This window comes from Strigops habroptila, chromosome 1 (assembly GCF_004027225.2).
Source record: "Strigops habroptila isolate Jane chromosome 1, bStrHab1.2.pri, whole genome shotgun sequence".
NCBI lineage: Eukaryota > Metazoa > Chordata > Aves > Psittaciformes > Psittacidae > Strigops > Strigops habroptila.
The window spans coordinates 85557351-85575394 of NC_044277.2; the positions used below are offsets into that span (position 1 = coordinate 85557351).

Here is an 18044-nt window from a genome sequence, read left to right on the forward strand (position 1 = left end):
TTTTTTTTTTTTTAAGATATTCGAACCATTTTTGTAGTTTTCTCAAATAAGAAATCATGAGCCAAAGCAAAAAATGGATTTTAGCGATACTTCTGTGATATTTACTTGGGATCAACTGTTCAGATTGAGCACTTGAAAACTATTAACAATGCCTTCATATCAAATCAGCAGCTTATCACTGCATAATTTTAGACATGCATGATGAAAATCACTTAGCAAGATTAAAAAGTCCTGTGGGTTTTTTTTACAAGTAAACTGTGATGCATATAAAATTGAAAATACGCATTCAAAAGGTGTAAGTAAAATGTTACTGTATTTATGTTAGGTTTAAGACAAAGAAAGGCCATGATGATTTTCTGCTTCTATTGACTGTTACAAAAGTGAATTTAAGATTTTTATTTTTCTTTCTTTTTCTGGCAGAAAGTGTATATCTTGCTTTATTGTTTCCTAGGTCTTTATAGACTGCTTGGAACAACTGAGCACCAAACCTGATGGTGACATAGATACAGCACAGTAAGTAGAATAAATAGGACCGAGGTGTAGTATTCTGAAATTGTGGGTGCAAGTCTCAAATTTCAGTGGTGCTGATGTTTTATCCTCTCTGGTATTTCATACTTGTTGTGAGTTCTTTTGCCTCTGGTTAGTGATGCTTAAAAATAAGAGCAGATACTTTTTATGCCAAACAGTTGAGTGACATCATGTAATAAATATTGTGCACAATAATGAATATTACTTATAATGGTATTACTTATACCATTTTATTCAATGACAAGAGTCGTGTGCTGTAGAAGCACGTATGTTGGTTTTGATGTGACCTTACATGGAATGAGTTGTCCTTGTCACTGAGTAATGTATAGTCATGGAGAAATAGCCACCCCTGCCTTTCTTTTCTTCCCTTTTATTCTGACTGGTTCCATTGGTATTTCTGCTAAATTCTTAAAAGTTTTTTGTTCAATAATTGCTCATGAGCCACTTATATTAGGGACCAAAATAAGTCAGAATAGCCTGAATTTCCAAGAGCACTAATAATTTCTTTGTGAAGAGCCAGAGGCTTGGCAACTATTGGTACTTGCAATATGCATTAGAAAAAGGCAAATCAACTGTGTTCCTACTGCCACTTTTTTTTTTTTTTTTTTTTTTTTTTTCTTTTTTTTGCTATTTGGATGACTCTTGGCTGGATAGGTGTAAAACCAAAGTGGAATCTGTGGCAAACTAGAGAAACTATAGAAAATTAAAATGCATAAAGAAGGAAAGGTCTGTAGCTGGAATAGTACTTTCTGGCCCCAGAGCTCCTGCAGGCTTTGTGGACGTCTTAGACAAACTGAGCAACATGGCTGCTTTACTATCTAGTGTAAAGGAGCTTGAAACGAGATTTCAATCTTCTGTTTCAACTGTTCATTCGAATCCACCATGTATTAGATAATCAAAAGCACTATAATATTCACTTTTTAATAATATTCTTAGTCTTTCAGTCGATGTTTCATCTCCAGATTTGTTTGGAAGCATTCATGAAGACTCCAGTCTTTCTTCAGTAAGTTTGGCTTCTATTTTTAAAAGCTGATGTGAAAATTTATATTTCTCAAAGTTTCTGGAGTGGGTCCTTTTATTGTATTGTTTCAGAGTTATTTTTTCTTTTTTAGGGAGCAATTTTGTATTCTGTAGGCATTTCCTAGATACATATGTACATAAGCATAAGAAAATATAAGGATATAAGGCATTGAATATAAGGCTCTTTTTAAAGGCACTGTTTGCTTATGGTTTCTTAGTTTACCATCTTAAGGTAACTAATGAAAGTATTTTTTAAAACCAGGTCTTCCTCAAACTAAAATGGCATCATTGAAATCAGTGAAAATAGCACTAGTGTTAAGACAGCTACAGATGTGACTTTTGATTTATCACCTTGTTTTAAATTAGAAGAACTGATCTGATTATTAGTTGCTTTTTAAAACCCATGAAAATACAGATATTCAGTACTGTAGTGTCCCCCCCAAAAATAAAAATTACTGAGTAATTTTTTATTTGGCTTCTTTGGATTTGGTTTTGCTTTTGAGAAAATTGGAAAAGGGGAAAAAAAAAAAAAAAAAGAAAAGGTTTTTAATATTCCTGATACTTTGACTTTGGTTAATGTACTTTCTTCTGGTTTGGTAACTAATAAAAAAATGTAGTTGTTCCCTGCAAGAAACCCAGTGAGAGCCCCTTGTGAAGTTAATATTCCTTAGTACAAGTTTTAAATGTTCTCAGAAGCCCAGCTTTGCTTATTTACAAGATCAATAAGCATTGCTGCTACAATAAAGAATCAGATTGCCAAATCACGCCAAGTTTCTGAATTGCAGACTATAATAAGTAGTTCTTTATATAATTTTATTTTTGAAACACATGGATTTCGATATTAATTGCTGATAAACTAACATTTTTGTGACCGTGGCTTCCTCATGCATGTCATAGGTATGAAGGTTTAGATAAAAAAAAGATAGCAACAATTTGAGACAATGTTTGGCTTCCAGAGTATCATATTAATTTTTTCCTGTCAATCACAGAACACTTTGTCTTCTCTTTCCTGATTGAGTAATGAGAACAGAGAAAGTGAGTGATCAAAGTAAAATTCTTCACTGTATTTTTAAAATTCTCTTTTTTCAGTAGCCTGTATACCACTGATTATACCTTAAAGTAGTAGGCAACTGCGTATCTCAGTACTAGTCATCATATTACTGGAATACAAAACTGTCAGGAGTTCTTCTGGATCTGAAAACCATTTTTAATCAGATCTGCGTTCTTATTGGCGACTTCATTGCCAAATAATTTTGTTTTCAAAATATTTGCTGGTTTTGATTTTGAATTGCTATCTGAAGTAGAAATATGTTTTGCCATTGGGAGAAGAAAAGAGGAGAAGGGGGAAGACCAAATCTATTCAAATACTAGTTCTGACTTGTTTGGTTCTTCGTCTCTTTGGAAACTACACCTTGTTGCACCAAGGTCATGGAAATGCAATTCTGGTATCTCAAATCCAGAATGTGTTTGACCTTCTTGTATTTTAAAAAAAAAAAGGGGGGGGGGGAATTTTCAAATTAATTGCTGAAATTATATTGCGTACTTCTGAACTTTCTAGTATTTTAGAATGGGTGACTGCATTTGGTCAGTAGCTGTTCTGCTTCCCTTGTTTTAGCCAACTTCATGTGAAAGTGAAGATCACAGAATCATATAATAGTTTATGTTAGAAGGGGCATTCAAAGGTCATCTAGTTCCAACCCCCCTGCAATGAGCAGGGACATCTTCATCTAGATCAGGTTGACCAGAACCACATCCAGCCTGGCCTTGAATGTCTCCAGGGATGGGGGCATCTACCATCTCTGTGGGCAACCTGTGCCAGTATTTTACCACCCTGATCTTCAGTTCATTTTATAATGGTCATAATTCTTAGCATATTTCTTGAAACAAAGTAAAAGCCAGAAACAGCTTCCTGGAAAGCCATCCAAACCTAATTTTTGTAATGACATCTTAACCACAGTTCTGTATTAGTCACAGCTATTCCAGTGAATGCTCCAGATCCCATAAGAAAAGCATACATTCAGTCGTCATATCTGATAATTCACTCAGTTCTTGGTGGTTTATTGACAGAAATATTTGGAAACTCCACTTTATTTATTAGCATATTTGTCACATGCAGAAAGTCAAAATACTATACATTTACAGTATTGGTCATGCTGGTACTTCTTTTCTAACTATTATACTCTTTCTTCTGTTAAAACAAATTTTTAGGAACAGAGGCTTTTAATTACACTCAGTAACTGCCGTTATCTGGAACGTCATACCTTCCTAAATATAGCTGAACATTTTGAGAAACATGGCTTTCAAGGTGTTGAAAAAATAACTCAAGTAAGTAAGAGCACTGGAATGAAGTATCACTGCTTGAAGGAAACAGTTTTTCTTTCTTTGTTTTGCTTTCTGTGGAAATTAAGTGCAAGTATTCAGATGGCCAAAAGTACTTTTGGGTCTGCCTTCTACAAATTAGTGGGACTGCAAGCATCATTTGGACACAGCAACGACATGGTTGTATGTGTTCCTGTAAGGCTTAAATAGCTTGTGTAGAAAATGTGACCTCTTATTCAGGACTTCAGAAAGCTTATCAGATTTCTTAGTAAAGCTGTTTAATGTCACTGTGTTCTCTTAATGCAGAGAATAAAAGATCATTATCTCGGAAATATACTCGATAAATTATTGCATCTGGCAATCTGTGTTACTGATTGCTGTTGTTCATAAACTAGTTCAGGTTTTTTGTTGTGTTTTGGTTTTTGTTGGTTTGGTTTTTTGGGGTTTTGTTTTTGGGGTTGGTTTTTTGTTGGGGTTTTTTTTTTTTTTTTTTCAGAGAATGAAAATGTCAAAGTGGGTGGCAGTAGCTGTCTCATTTTCCTGCCTTTTTGTAAAGATTAATCATTTTTTATGAGAAATGTTGTGACTTAATCCTTAGGGCCATAAACCCAGTTTATTTCCAGAAACATTTGTTGATTGGAAGTAAAATGTTATCTTTTCCATACAGAGTACAGTATTTCACTTAAACTGATGTTTCCACTATGTAGTACATCCTTAATTTCATTCTGCCTGAATGTTGTTTGAATTTCTGTGGCTGAAGTAATTTTGAATAGCATTTAAATGGGGTTGATATGATTTGTATATTTAGTACAGTATGCAAAATTACTCTGGATATTGTGGTTCTTTGCTACTGAGACAACTGAGAGTTGAGCTAGGTACAGTTAGTGTTGTCTATATAAGCAAATAAGACATCTATTATGTGTATTCGACACCGTCTTGTGCAGCCACATCAGAGTATTGCTACTAAAAGTCTGGTAGCTTTATAAATGACAAAATCCAAATCTTGAAGTTGCAGATTAATTGCAAATCTGTGTTAACCCTTAGAAAGCACTGACTGACCCAGTACTGCATATATTGGACATATCAATCAGTAACGCTACCTGGGAGGATTTGGATAATTAGATAGAGAGCAGTTTTTGAACCCTTCACAGCTCACAGGGGTTTAGATGGGTTTGTTGATTTGTTTCAGTTTTTTGCTCTGTCATCTGAACTTCTGTAAGTTTCTTTCTTTAATTTATTATTAAATAAAAAATTTGTAATAAAGATTTGACGAAATTTTAGAAAAATGCAGTTTGTTTTTAAGATGACTGAAACAAAATTATACTTTTATTTGTTAGCTTTATATATGGATTTTTAAAGTGAATTTGTAGTGTATGTTGGTAAAAACTATCCATTATTGTGGTCTTGTAAAGTTGGCTGTTAGCAGGGAAATCATTATTATCTAATACGAAAATACAGCAATCATAAAATGGTAACCAAGGAACTTCCTTACATCCTACATGGTTATTGTTTCCATTTTTTCTTACTGTGCCAAATACAAAGTTACATAAAATGGCCAAACTTTACACTGTACTTTACACACATGCCATCTTGGCACATACTTATGATACTCACCTGTAATTATATTTCATTTTTACATAAATCTTTTAAGTACTTTTCTGTGGAGATTCTTTAGTTCAATTCTTATCATCAGTTTAGTTAATTAGCAAGTGGGTGAGTGGGGAATTATCCCATACCATTCATCCTAGCTTATTGTTTAAGCTTCTGGATATAATTGTTTCCACAGTTCTGATACTTAGATAAGGCAGAGGGGTTACTAGGATAGAGGCTCAAATGGCTTTAATACAAATTTGAAAACTGTAGTTACAGGGAAGTTCTTAGAAGAATAACAATGAGTGAATGGTATGGTTTTGTGAGAATTTACCCCTCTTGAGCATCAGGAAAATGGGTATACACAATGGATGTTGTTGAAGGCTTCTCTGCTTCACTCCCCCATCCTGGGCTCAAAATAAAATTCAGGTGAATTGTTCATTCTTCCTTGTAATCTTTCCACCAGCTGAAAAACAAGTTTACCCACCATTATCTTAATTGTGCATTGAACTTGAAGCAGGTTGAAGGATGACTTGCCTGAAGCAAAAAACCTGTACTGAGTGTGCAGATGATCTTTTGTATTTAGTTACTCCAGAAGTGGAAGATGGAATTAGTTAATTCTAAAACGCTTTGTTAAGGACCACTGAGGAAGTTGTTTTACAGATTCTTTGAATGGGTGCATGTTTGCAGCCACTTCCCACTGGAACTTTTACTTTAGTTTTTCCACTAGCTTAAACCTAAATAGGAGTGGTCTAAGGATAGTTATTTTCCCTAGTTATAAGAAATTGGAGTGAAAAACGTCTTGAAACCCATTCTGGATTTACATTTCTGTGATCCCCTGTAAGGGGGAGAAAGAGTGAGATTTCTGTACACTGAGTGAGTGTGGGGGATTGGTTGGTTGGTTGGGGTTTTTTGGTTTTGTTTTTGGTGGGTTTTTTTTCTTTTGTTTGATGGTTTGGGTGTTTTAGTTTTTTCGGTTTTGGGGTTGTTTTTGTTAGGTGGGTTTGTTGTTTGGTTTGGGTTTTTTTCCTTCAAGTCCTGAGTATCAACAGGCTGTCAGGTAGAAGGGAAAGAAGAAGAATATAGCCTAGATCTTCTCCTAGGACCAAATTCTCAGTGTCTCATGAAAATCCTATCTTTGGGATATCATAGAAACATAGAATGGTTTGGGTTGGAAGGGACCTTGAAGATCATCTAGTTCCAATCCCCCTGCCACGGACACCTTCCATGAGATCAGGTTGCACAAAGCCTCGATATAAATCCTCTTGTGACAAATTAAAGGAGATTTATCAGATAGAAAAGCAGGGAAGTGGTAGTGTCTCTTCTTTCAGAGCACCATGTTCACCATCCCAACTTCCCTGAATCTGACAGCAACTTTGACCTCTTTTCCCTTGCGCTTACGATCTGATTCCTGAAGGCTTATCTGTCCGTCTGTTCCTGACTCAAATATTGCAGTTCCCTTTCCTCTTCACTTAACACTATAGACATGACAGTGAAAAACAGTTGAGAGACATCCCTGCAGTGAAAAATCTTCATTGCTTATCTTACAGCTTGCGGTATTAAATATTTAGAAAGGAATTATAAGGAGTTGGTATTCTTATTTTCTTTCTTTCTTATTCTTAATTTCTGTTTCTATCTAGACCTGCCCTCTTCCTCACATTTTGCTTCTGAAAATTATTTCATATATGCTTTTTTCCCTAATGATTGAGGAAAATGAGAAGTAGTTTAAAATCTTTACTTGGCTATCGCTTAAGATGTTCTAAATACGTTTAAGTAGAAGTCACATGATATTTTCCACATCTTGTTTGCATTTAGCATCCATTACCATCCTCAGATACTGAATTTCTACTTTAATATTTTATGATATGCATTGCATTCCAGAATTGTTTTAGAAGCTGCAAGTACAGGGGGTACCTATGTTTAATAAAAAGTCTTGTATGAAATTTAAAGTTGTTCGGATACAGTGAACAAACCGTGCCTATCTCTTTAGCTTTCAGTGTGGCTAAGTTGTGTGAATTACTAAAAACTGCATAGAGAGCTGTTAAAAGAGAAACATTCTGCAGATGTTGGTAAGCTGTCCTCATGCATCTGTTGTACCAAGATGCTTTGAAGTAAAACAGGGAAGTTCACATATAGCATTTCAGAAGGCAGAGACTCCTAAATAAATCTGTGTGCTTGTTAAATATAGAGCAGATAGATAATGAGAAATTGAAATATTACAATTGGTGTATCTTAAGTATTATATGGAAATCTTCATGTGTCAGGATGGAAATTAGAATGGGTACTTTTAAAGCATTGACAAAATTAATTGTTTACTTTGTGCAAGATCAAGAGCTCCTGATATGCAGGGGGAAAAAGTATCATGCTATTAGACAATTAGAGTGATCTGCCTGCTTTGGCATTCCTTGGACTTTTCCCAGAAATGTCTGCTGCTGAGCACAATCAGAAAAAAAAATATATATACTGGGTAGGATGGACAGATAATATGGACGTTCCTAGGTTTTCATATATTGTAGGTAGTTAAGGTCTGGCGGCCGGAAGATATCGCGATGTACAGAAAGAGAGAGCCCCTCCCTAGATACTCTCACAAGCTCCATAGCATGGAGAGGGGAATTGTGGGGCGAGGCTCGGCAATACCATAAAAGGTAAAAATTGTTAACCTGCCCTCTGATGGGGTCAGCACAGGTACTTCCATGTGGCCGAAAGGTATAAAATGCCTGCTGTTGTTTAATAAAACGCTATTTGGTCATCCTCCATATTCGTGTCTGTGATCTTCTAGCCCTAAGCCAGGGGTTGGCTTAGTTCTGCAAGTCTTGGCTGAAGCAACGCAGCAACAATATATGTAATTATGGAACGAAAAGTGTAAGTAATTGCTACTCTTTATCGAAAATTAAAGATGACATTAAGTAGATTTTTTGGGTATGTGATTTAATTCTTGTAGTTAACGAGCATTTATTGTGTTTTATCTCTTCTTTTTTTTTTTTTTTCTGGTTTTAGGTTAGTATGGAATCCTTGAAAGAGCTGGATCAGAGACTGTTCGAAATGTACATTGAATTCAAGGCAGATCCGATAGTTGGGTCATTAGAACCTGGCATTTATGCAGGATATTTTGATTGGAAAGATTGTCTTGTTCCAGCAGGTAAATATCTACTTATTAAACTCTGAAATTATTTTAACAGTGATTGATAGGAGCTAACGTATACTTTACAATTAAAAACTTTTTTCTAGTCTGTGTTTTTAACTTTTGACAAGTTCTTATTATAAGTTCTTTCTCACAGACTTTGCTTAATTCCTAAATCATTTTTCAAATACCCCCAAATGATTAAAGCAGCTTTCATCATTGATAATCTCTTTAATACTTGTTTTTTGTGATTATTTTGCTTCATTGCTTATATATAATAGAAAGAATTATAAAAGACATCTTTGCTATTTTCTTATGAAATTCATTGAGATTTGTTTGGGATTTTTTCCAGAGAATCTGGCTACTTTTGTAATAGATGTAATTACAGTTCTGGAAAGGTAAAATTATAAGAAAATGCATGCTATAACAGCAGTTCAGCAAAGAATGTTAAACCATCAAAGAAGGGCAGCTATAAGCTATTTAGAATGACTGAGGTGTTAGTCACTATTTAGGTGCTTTAAGAGCCTCTGTTTTAAAGATGCATAATATAAATGAGCCTTCCCTTTTTTTAAGTACTAAATTCTGTGCACACTTAACATTTAGGTCCTTTGAACATCTAATTTGTTTTATCCAAAACTTACAGATCTAAATCACTTCTCACATGAAAGCCTGGTTAACATCAAGCAGAAATTAGTTGCAGTAACATAGCACACAGCATTTTGAAGGCGATCTTGTATTAATTTTTTGTAAATCAATGATTGACATGACAACTTGTACTTTCTTGTTTTGATTGTTTCAGGGAGTTGTATATGGTAAGCTTAGTAGAAATTTTGTGGTAGTTCAAAATTTGATCTAATTTGATCTAAAGGTTGTAAAACAAGCAGCACACTTGTAATTGCGTATCAAGAGCTGTGGTGTTTGCTTGCTGGGCCTTAAAAACGCAAAGATCTTAGGGTTTATTACTTTAGGGAAGTGTCTCTACTATCTCTTGCTACTACTTTTGTGCTCAGAATATATATACAGTTTATAGCGGAAATAACGTAGATTTTAATCTTGCACAAATTTATATCTGGATAATATATAACTTCTCATCATGTTTGAAGTATAGTTTTGCTTGTCATGTTTGCATTCCTACCAGCTGACAAAGAGAAATAAGTTGTTGTGTCAGCTTCTTTATATGTTCATTTCTTGATCTCGTGCGTTAAGACCTATTTACTAGACTTGCCTTGCCTTTGGGATTATTCTGTAGTATTCTTTTGTTTAAAGGGAATGTTGAATTTCTGTTAGAAAATTTCTGTCAGGAGGTGTGCCCTAGCCTGCTGCTTGCCCAACTTTTTCTTGGTTTTACATACTTTCTCTGCAACTTTTTGGCAAAAATCAAAGTGAAGATGGTGAGTATTAGAAACTCCTTCAGGGTTACATGTCATGGTGTTGACCAAGAGGTGCCAATATGAAGCAGTAAAAAAGTTGTTTGTTTGTGGGGTTTGTTGTTGTTTGTTTTTTTTGTTAATCATCAAGCTAGACATGTTAGGAAGGAACATATAGTCCCTTCTTCCATGCTTCTCTACCTTGATGAACTCTCTTTCTGATGGATAAATTCTGTCAAATGTACCCTGTTGACTACTGGTATAAAAGAGTATTGTTTAACCCTAGCTGGCAACTAAGCACCACACCATTTGCTCTCACCTGGATCATCCCTGTAGCATGGGGAGAGAATCGGAAGGGTAAACATAAGAAAACTCATGGGTTGAGATGAAAACAGTTTAATAATTGAAATAATAATAATAATAATAAAAATTGCAATGAACAGTAAAATTTTAAAAAAGAGAGCTAAAACCCCAGAAAAAATCCCAAACAAGTGCTGAAAAACAATTGCTCACCACCAATTGACTGATGCCCAGCCTGTTTCTGAGCAGAAGTGCCCTGGCGATCTTTCCTCTAATTTATATGCTGAGTATGATGGTCATATGGTCATGGTCACGTGGTATGGAATATCCCTTTGGCCACTTGGGGTCAGCTGTGCTGGTCGTATCCCCTCCCAGCTTCTTGTGCCCCCCAGCATCCTTCCTGTCCGGGTTACTAGGAGAAACCGTCAAGTCCTTAATGTAGTGTAAGCACGACTCGGCAACAACTAAAATGTCGGTGTTTAATCAACATTATTCTTACCCTAAATTCAAAACACATCACTGTACTGGCTTCTAGGAAAAAAATTAACTCTATCCCAGCCAAAACCAAAGTGTAACTTTGAGTACCTTCAGTTTGTCAGCTTATAGCGATGGTTATTTGATGCTGAAAATATTTGATGCTCTAAAGACCAAATTAGTAAGTGACTGGGAAAGCCTCTCTCTTGGAGGAGATAGATGAGCTTTATTATTGAAAAGGACTGGAAAAGCAAACAAATAAAAAAACAAAAAAAACCCCAAACAAAAAAAACCAAACCAGCAGCCAAACACCTCTTCATGGGGCAATATTCAATAAAACAAACAAAAAAAAACATCCAGCAGGCATATGGCATATGATTAATTTTTTTTTTGTCCAATCAGCTAGTATTCACAAACATCACTGAATTGTGCAACAAGATTTTAGTTCAGAAAATACACCTTTTTGTAATCTAAAAGATGCAGTTAGTGCTGCAGTACACATACTGTCTTTTAATTTTGCTCTTATTAAAACCCAAAACAAACAAAGCTTTACTTTACAGCTCATCTCCAAGTACAGCACATAAAGTGTCTACTTTATTAAACAGATGACTGGGAGCAGGTCACACTGAGTCAGAGACACAGTTCACTCAAGGATTTGTTAAAGATTGACACATTGATTTGTTGAGGGGGAAAAAAAGAAATCAGTTGTGTAGTAGAAATTATAAAGATTACTGAAGAATAGATAATGACTGAAAAATTTAAATATTTGATTTTTGAACAATTTGCCTGGTTTAAATCTTGGCTTTTGTAGCCTTAATTTTTAAAAAGTAAAAGAGCTGATATTGGCAAGGCAAATCATTTAGGCATCAGTTGTGTTCCTGAGTGTTGCTATCAGTGATGTGTCATGTTGCATAATTAAAGTTACTCTGAGTTCCATAGTAGATACAACTATGTCCGATTGTCACGATGTAAAAGTTTGGCCTGCAGGTTTTTTTGTATAGTATTTCTGCGTTAGCTTTCAATAGTACTAGTAATAGTAAAAAGCCAAATTTTGACAAGAATAGGGGGTGTTCTGAAAGAAGAGGACAAAGACATCAATTTGTTTATATTTAAAAGATAAGGTAAAAGGCAAATAATTTCTCTGAAGCATTCTGAGACTTTGAAGCATTTTATCTGGCAATTTAAAATTTATCCATAGTGGGGCATGTTGATGCCATGGACATATCTTTTGCAAACAATAATTTGGAAAAATGTGGGTGTGAAAATATTCAGGAATTGGCTAGAAATAACATTAAGAATTTTATGATCATGAATTTCCCATGTTGCTAGTCCAGCCCAGAGCTTCAAGACTGCAACTGTTTCTGAACAATTGTATCAGTAAAGCACTAGCAAGTATTCCTTTCTTGAGAAAGAAAGGAATGTTACCGAGCAAAATGAAGAAGCTGGAAGTCGGAATAAAATGCAGAGAACACTTTGTCTGTGCTATCAGGAAGATAATGCTTTTGAGTAGATGGAATTGTTCATGGAGAGCATACCAGTGCTGGTAGAAATTAAGGTAACTGCAAGGGAGAGACCAGACTGGAATGAAAAGCTTGTGATGAAGACTGGTATGAAGCAAGGAACAAAGGTGGACAAAGAGGGGAAACCAGGACTGGATGAGCAAGGTAGAAACATAAATTAGGGTAGCATTTAGAAATAGAATTAACACAGAAATGGATTGCAAGGGATTTATACAAAGAAGAGACAGACTTGAACTGCAAATAAAAGGGCAGAGAGGTCTGATACTCACTAGATCAGTGAGCTTACCAGAAGCTGCAGTATAATCAAAGAAATCCCTTCAATCTTGCACTTTTGTCTTCTAGAGATGTACTGTAGGGATTCTACTAATGTTACTGGTCACTAATGTTACTGGTCTACTAATGTTACTGGTCACTTTTTTCCCCACAGTTGGCAGAAGTTACGTATGTATTTCTATAAACCTACAGTAACATTACAGGCAGTGCTACGTTCTAGATATATATATATAGAGAGAGAGAGTGTGTGTGTGTGTGTATGTGTATATATATATATATATATATATATATATATGGGTTTTTTCTCAGTGCCACTGAGAAACACAATGAGCTGAGTGTTTTGCCTTGCCAGTGCTATCAGTGTTGTTTCTTTTCTAGAATCAAGGCCACAAAAGTCAAGGTCTGTAACATCTGCCAGATGACTCAAATACATATACATCTACTGTACAGAATTTATGTGTATGTATTGCAAATTCTGTTGAGCTATATAGACCAGTGCAGTAGGAGAATTTTCTTGGGGTTTTGTTTGCTTTCTTTTCTATGTCAGTAAAAGTTATGTACAGAAAAAACCACACAAAGACAATCAAGTATAATCCAGTCTTGGAATAATATTTTCTTTTCCCACATGGGTACACTTGACTTGCTTCATGAAATGGAGGCTGTTTGGGAGATAAAACTGGGGTTTGTACTAAGTGGAGCTGTTACAGGTTTTGAGAAGTGAGTGAAGCATAATCTAGGAGGGGGGGAAAAAGTGGAGGCAGAATTCTGTCCGCAGGCTTTTCTATGTCATGTTAGTAACTCACTTGAGCGTTTTTGGTTTTACCTTTAAAACACGTTCTTTGACTCCTGTCAATTTGAACATTCATGTTTAATTTGACTACCTGAAGTCTTGTAATGTATAGAATAATCAGAAAAATATTACCCAAAACCTTGACAACCTATCGTTGGCAACTTTGCAGTCATCTGCCCATAAGTAGGAGGGACAATATTTCCTTGCATCATATAATTCATGGGGAAATAGAAGGGAAAACAGAAGAATAAGAAGAACTGTAATAAATGAACAGTGCTGAAGAAGGAATTAGAATGAAATTAAGACGCCTGCTTTTTGAGCAAGCTTTGGAAAATAAGTAATACTAAAGTTTTGTATCATGTTTCTGTCAGTGTGGAAAAGCATATGGCTTGCTCTCTTAAGCAATTGTCCTGTAATTATCAGATATTTATTTATTTATTTATACATATGTTTTTTGTTACAGTTTTAAATATAAGGAAGGGCAAATCGTTTGCATGGGGCAAATTTTAATTTAGTCTATGTACTGAAACTTTTATTGTTTAGTTTTTCAACATACATGTTCTTTTCAATATGAAAGTTCTGAATGTCAGAACTTGCACACAATGTAATTATACATTTGCCCATTTATTTTGATCTAAGGTGTGACTGCTGGTGTTAGAAGGCAGTATTATTAACTTAATTAGTTTTATTGTTAATAAATAACTGATTTAAATTTTCATTTTAATTTCAGTGTTGGCTTCTGAGTCTTTACAACAAAGACTTGAATTATAACATGCAGAAACAATGAAATCTAGTTTGGTTCTTTTTTCTTGGTTGAAATGTTGTTCTAATTTAGTCTATGGTATTAACAATTAAGAGATGAAAGGAATAATGGGAAACAATGTTAATCAGTTGCTGAGTATGAGTTTACGTTATTTTTTTGAGTAAACTGATCAATCTGCTAGTTCAGCGTACAAGGTTTTGTCGTTTCTATGCGTTCTTTCTTTCGTAATAGGTTATGTTTTATTGGGTTTATTAAAGTTCTATTTTAAATGCATATATGTTTGTCTTAGTCACCTGACAAAATTAGTCTATGAGCTCTTCTAGATTCTAAGCCGATAGGCATTTGGGGGGTGAACAAGGTGGCTGTGTTACTCTGAATTTGGATTAAAAGATTTCTATGTGTTGAAATTTGTGCAGTACAAGCAAAAGTAGTTGTATGTGGGCATTCAATCTTTTAGATTATTTTAAGCTTTTGAATGCAAATGTCAAGTTATTTTTAATAATGTGGCAAGTTTCATTGTATTTTATGTGTTTACATATACAAAAACTACATAAAATTGAGACTATAAGCGTGCATTTCTTTACCACACAAAAGAAATCCACACAAAAAGTGGGTGTTCATTTATTTTTCTGAAGACTTCAGATATGGTCATCTCTTTTCATAAATTATTTTTGAAATGCTGGCTGCTGTACAGTCTAGCCAGCATTCACTCAAAGTTCACAGCATACAGAGGTGCAGGTGCTAGTCTAATAATCTTTCTAAAATATATATATTCTGTGTTTCACTGGGGGTGTCAGATATTGGGTGATGTGGAGGGTTTTTGTAGTATTTAAAATTTCACATTGCATTGAAAGTTTCAGGTGATTTTGCACTTTCAGCTGAAAGTTGATTGTGTTTGTTAGATATTCATTCTCTACTTGGCATAAGTTGAATATAGTAGACTTAATCCTGAATTTCTTCCTATTTGGCATGTTAAGGGAGCATTGTTTGAAACATTTCAAATATATCAAATGCCACTCTTACAGTAAAAGATTAAGTGCGTCAGATCTGCTAAATCAGATTTGATATACTTGTCACATCTCTTATCTGTTATTTGTCTAATCTAAAAATCTAATAAAACACTTCTAATGGCAATAGCCTGATGAAAAGGTACTCAACAGTTAAAATTGAAATATCAAAAGGCATATTTAATTTGTAGTTACACAGCGACATACTTGTCAACCCTAACTTTTCTTCTTTTGTTTAATTTGGGGCACCAGCACCCTGCTTACATGAAAGATGACAAGTGCATTTACATCTTAAAAACATTTGGATATAGCAGAATTTTTTTTTTTCTTGTTTTGTGGGGTTTTTGGGTTTTTTTTTTGAGAAATAGGCAATTACTTTTTGATTGAAATAAATTTGAAAAATAGTTTGGTTTGAAATCTCTAACTCTTTAGATTTCTTCTAACGCTTCAAATGGATGGCTTCAGAATTATCTTACAGCCTGTGCATTCTTGCATCTTGTGCCATTGTATTTCATTTTCTTGCAGTGTTTCTCAGGTTGCAGTTTAGAGTGCATGGGGGTGTCAGCATTGGTGAGAGTAACAACTTTAGCTACTGAAAAGGGAACTTTTTGCAGCAGCAAAGTGTGTGTGAAGGGGAGAGGGAGGGGTGTTTGGATTTTTTCCTTTCCCTCTACCCCACTCCTCCCAGGGCTGCAGAAAAGAGAATCAGCACTTGAAGAAACAGCTTTGTATCTGTGTTGGTGTGTTGTACCTTTGTTTAGAACACCAGAGTGTTCTTATACACCGTCCTCTTCAAGTATTCCAGTTAAAATATGCTTGCTTTTTTCATTTTCTTCATTTCATTCAAGCTGTTTTTCAACATACATTGGTAAATTGAAATTTTGCATTATAGTAAGGAAATAATAACTATGTTCTGTGTCAACAATCAAATTTTTATTAGGATGAGTTGAATTCAACATCCTTAAATGACCTGTTTAACTAGCAAGTGTAAGAATCTGTGTGTTGCACGAATGCAGTTCTTGCATTTGGTTTACTACACACAATTCTTCAGAGTAGAATCATGTACTAAGATTTCAAAGTCAGGGGTTACCATATTGTAGCCTTTCAATTAATTTTGTAAAAATAAATTTATTTCCTGCTTGAAATATAGGCACAAGTTTCACTGCATGTTTCAAAATACCTTCATTTGTGTAACTTCATTTTAACCTCAGATTTTCTTCAATTTCACTTTCAGGCATTCAGTTTTCATTGTATTTCTCACTTCTGCAACAGTGAGATTTCTTTAACATATTACATTAGTGTCTGAATTATAAATATTAAGGATCATTCTAGCTAGTGAAATAGAATGGATATTTTACCCTTTCTGTCCTTGGAAACAGGAAAAAAAAAAAAATCCTGCTTCTTGCATGCAGGATCTTCTCCTGCAATTTTCCATTGAGTTTCTTGGCTGGTCTCAGCAGACTCTAAAGTTCACATGTGCAAGCACAAAGTATGTTCATCTGCAACTTAACTGTTTTATTTCTTAGGCTTTCTCTTGCTTTGCACATGTCTGCCTTCACTCACAGTCCCACTTTATAGTGGTTTTGGTTATCAAGCCTACCAGTAGCTGTCTACTAGACTCTCATCCCTGTCCCACCCAGCTTCTCCTTGGCTTTACCTTTCAAACTCCTTCCTGCAATAATTTGTGGCATTTCTGTTTCTAAAAATCTTTCTCATCTGAAAACTTTGAAGACCTAGACCAGGCTTCATTTATATTGCTTGAGGGATGGGAAGAGCATGAGCACAAAAGCCTTCTGTCTATAAAAAGAAGCATTGCTGCAATTCCTTGGTCAGGCTGTATCGTAGTCATCTTGTGGCTTGAGAATTGTGTCTGTTCACGTACCCTTTCTAACTGACAGTGTTAGAGGTCACTCTCATACCTAAATGAGATGATAGTTATCACAATTCCAGCGGATTTACTTAACAGCAGTGTTTGACAACTCAAAAGTCTCTTTTGTTGTCAGCAGGTTGTAGGAAGTTGTACCATACTTGCCTCCAGTATGACATTCAAAGATTTTTACAGCTCATGATTAATATTTGGGAAACTTTATTGTGTGATTGTTACCTACTCATATGTGACTATGGCTCTTATTTAAGGCTAATGGCTGATCTGTAGTGGAGGCTTGTCTGCTGCTGTTTGAAGCTAAGTTGTAGCCCTCAAGATCAAATTATAAAGGATTGGAGTTTTGTGCGTAATATTTAAATTGAAAGTCCCAAGTTAGAACTTTGCTATTTGTCTAATTAAACTCAACCGCATCAAAATTGCCACTTGTCTGCAGAGAGCTGCCTGTAGGATTCCTGTAATTCACATTAATGTGCTTAGAGAATGATTTTCTCTTGTTATTCTTTAGTGTAGTGGTGCTGGTTAGAAACAATCCATAACTGCATATTCACCACTGATAGCGGTGCTTGTGATGGAGATTCTTCAAGGGCCATAGAAAATGTAGTGTATAGTTTTATGATGATTCCCTACATCTGCACAAGTGTAGAAATACTTTTCCTACACTTGTGCAGATGTAGGGAATCATCTTAAAATACCTGGGGTTTGCTGCAGACAAGCTCAGCAGGGGAAGTCCAAAAGCCTTGAGACCCTTAATAATCCCACTGGTCAGTTCATTTTCTTGGTTATGGTTTGAAATGTTGCATAAGGGGTTTATGGTCAAGCATAAACGATACTGAATTCAAGGTGAAAGAGGAGTGGTAAAAACAATTATTTTCTAATCCCTGAATGTGTGCAGTAGTTAGGGATGCTGCAGTTATTAACATTTTAAGAACACTGATGAAAATACAATCTCCAAGATGTAGCTTGCCACTGGACAGATAAACTAGCAAAGTGGGGAAAACAGCTATCTGCTTGGTGCTTCGGTAACCCTTTCTGCAAAGGGCTGTGTGCTTGTTTTTAAGTTGAAAATTTTAGTGTAGCAAAAAGTCTC

At 35.1% G+C, this 18044-nt stretch overlaps 1 protein-coding gene across 3 annotated transcripts in view; it reads left to right on the forward strand.

Annotated features, from left to right (window-relative positions):
* EXOC2 (exocyst complex component 2) overlaps positions 1-18044 on the forward strand; it is a 125463-nt gene that overhangs the window by 81137 nt on the left and 26282 nt on the right. For all 3 annotated transcript variants that reach the window (XM_030477213.1, XM_030477220.1, XM_030477229.1), the window contains exons 20-23: positions 452-513; positions 1465-1531; positions 3757-3873; positions 8455-8596. In XM_030477213.1, coding sequence (XP_030333073.1) covers positions 452-513; positions 1465-1531; positions 3757-3873; positions 8455-8596 — 388 coding nt within the window. The remainder of the gene's footprint in view (positions 1-451; positions 514-1464; positions 1532-3756; positions 3874-8454; positions 8597-18044) is intronic.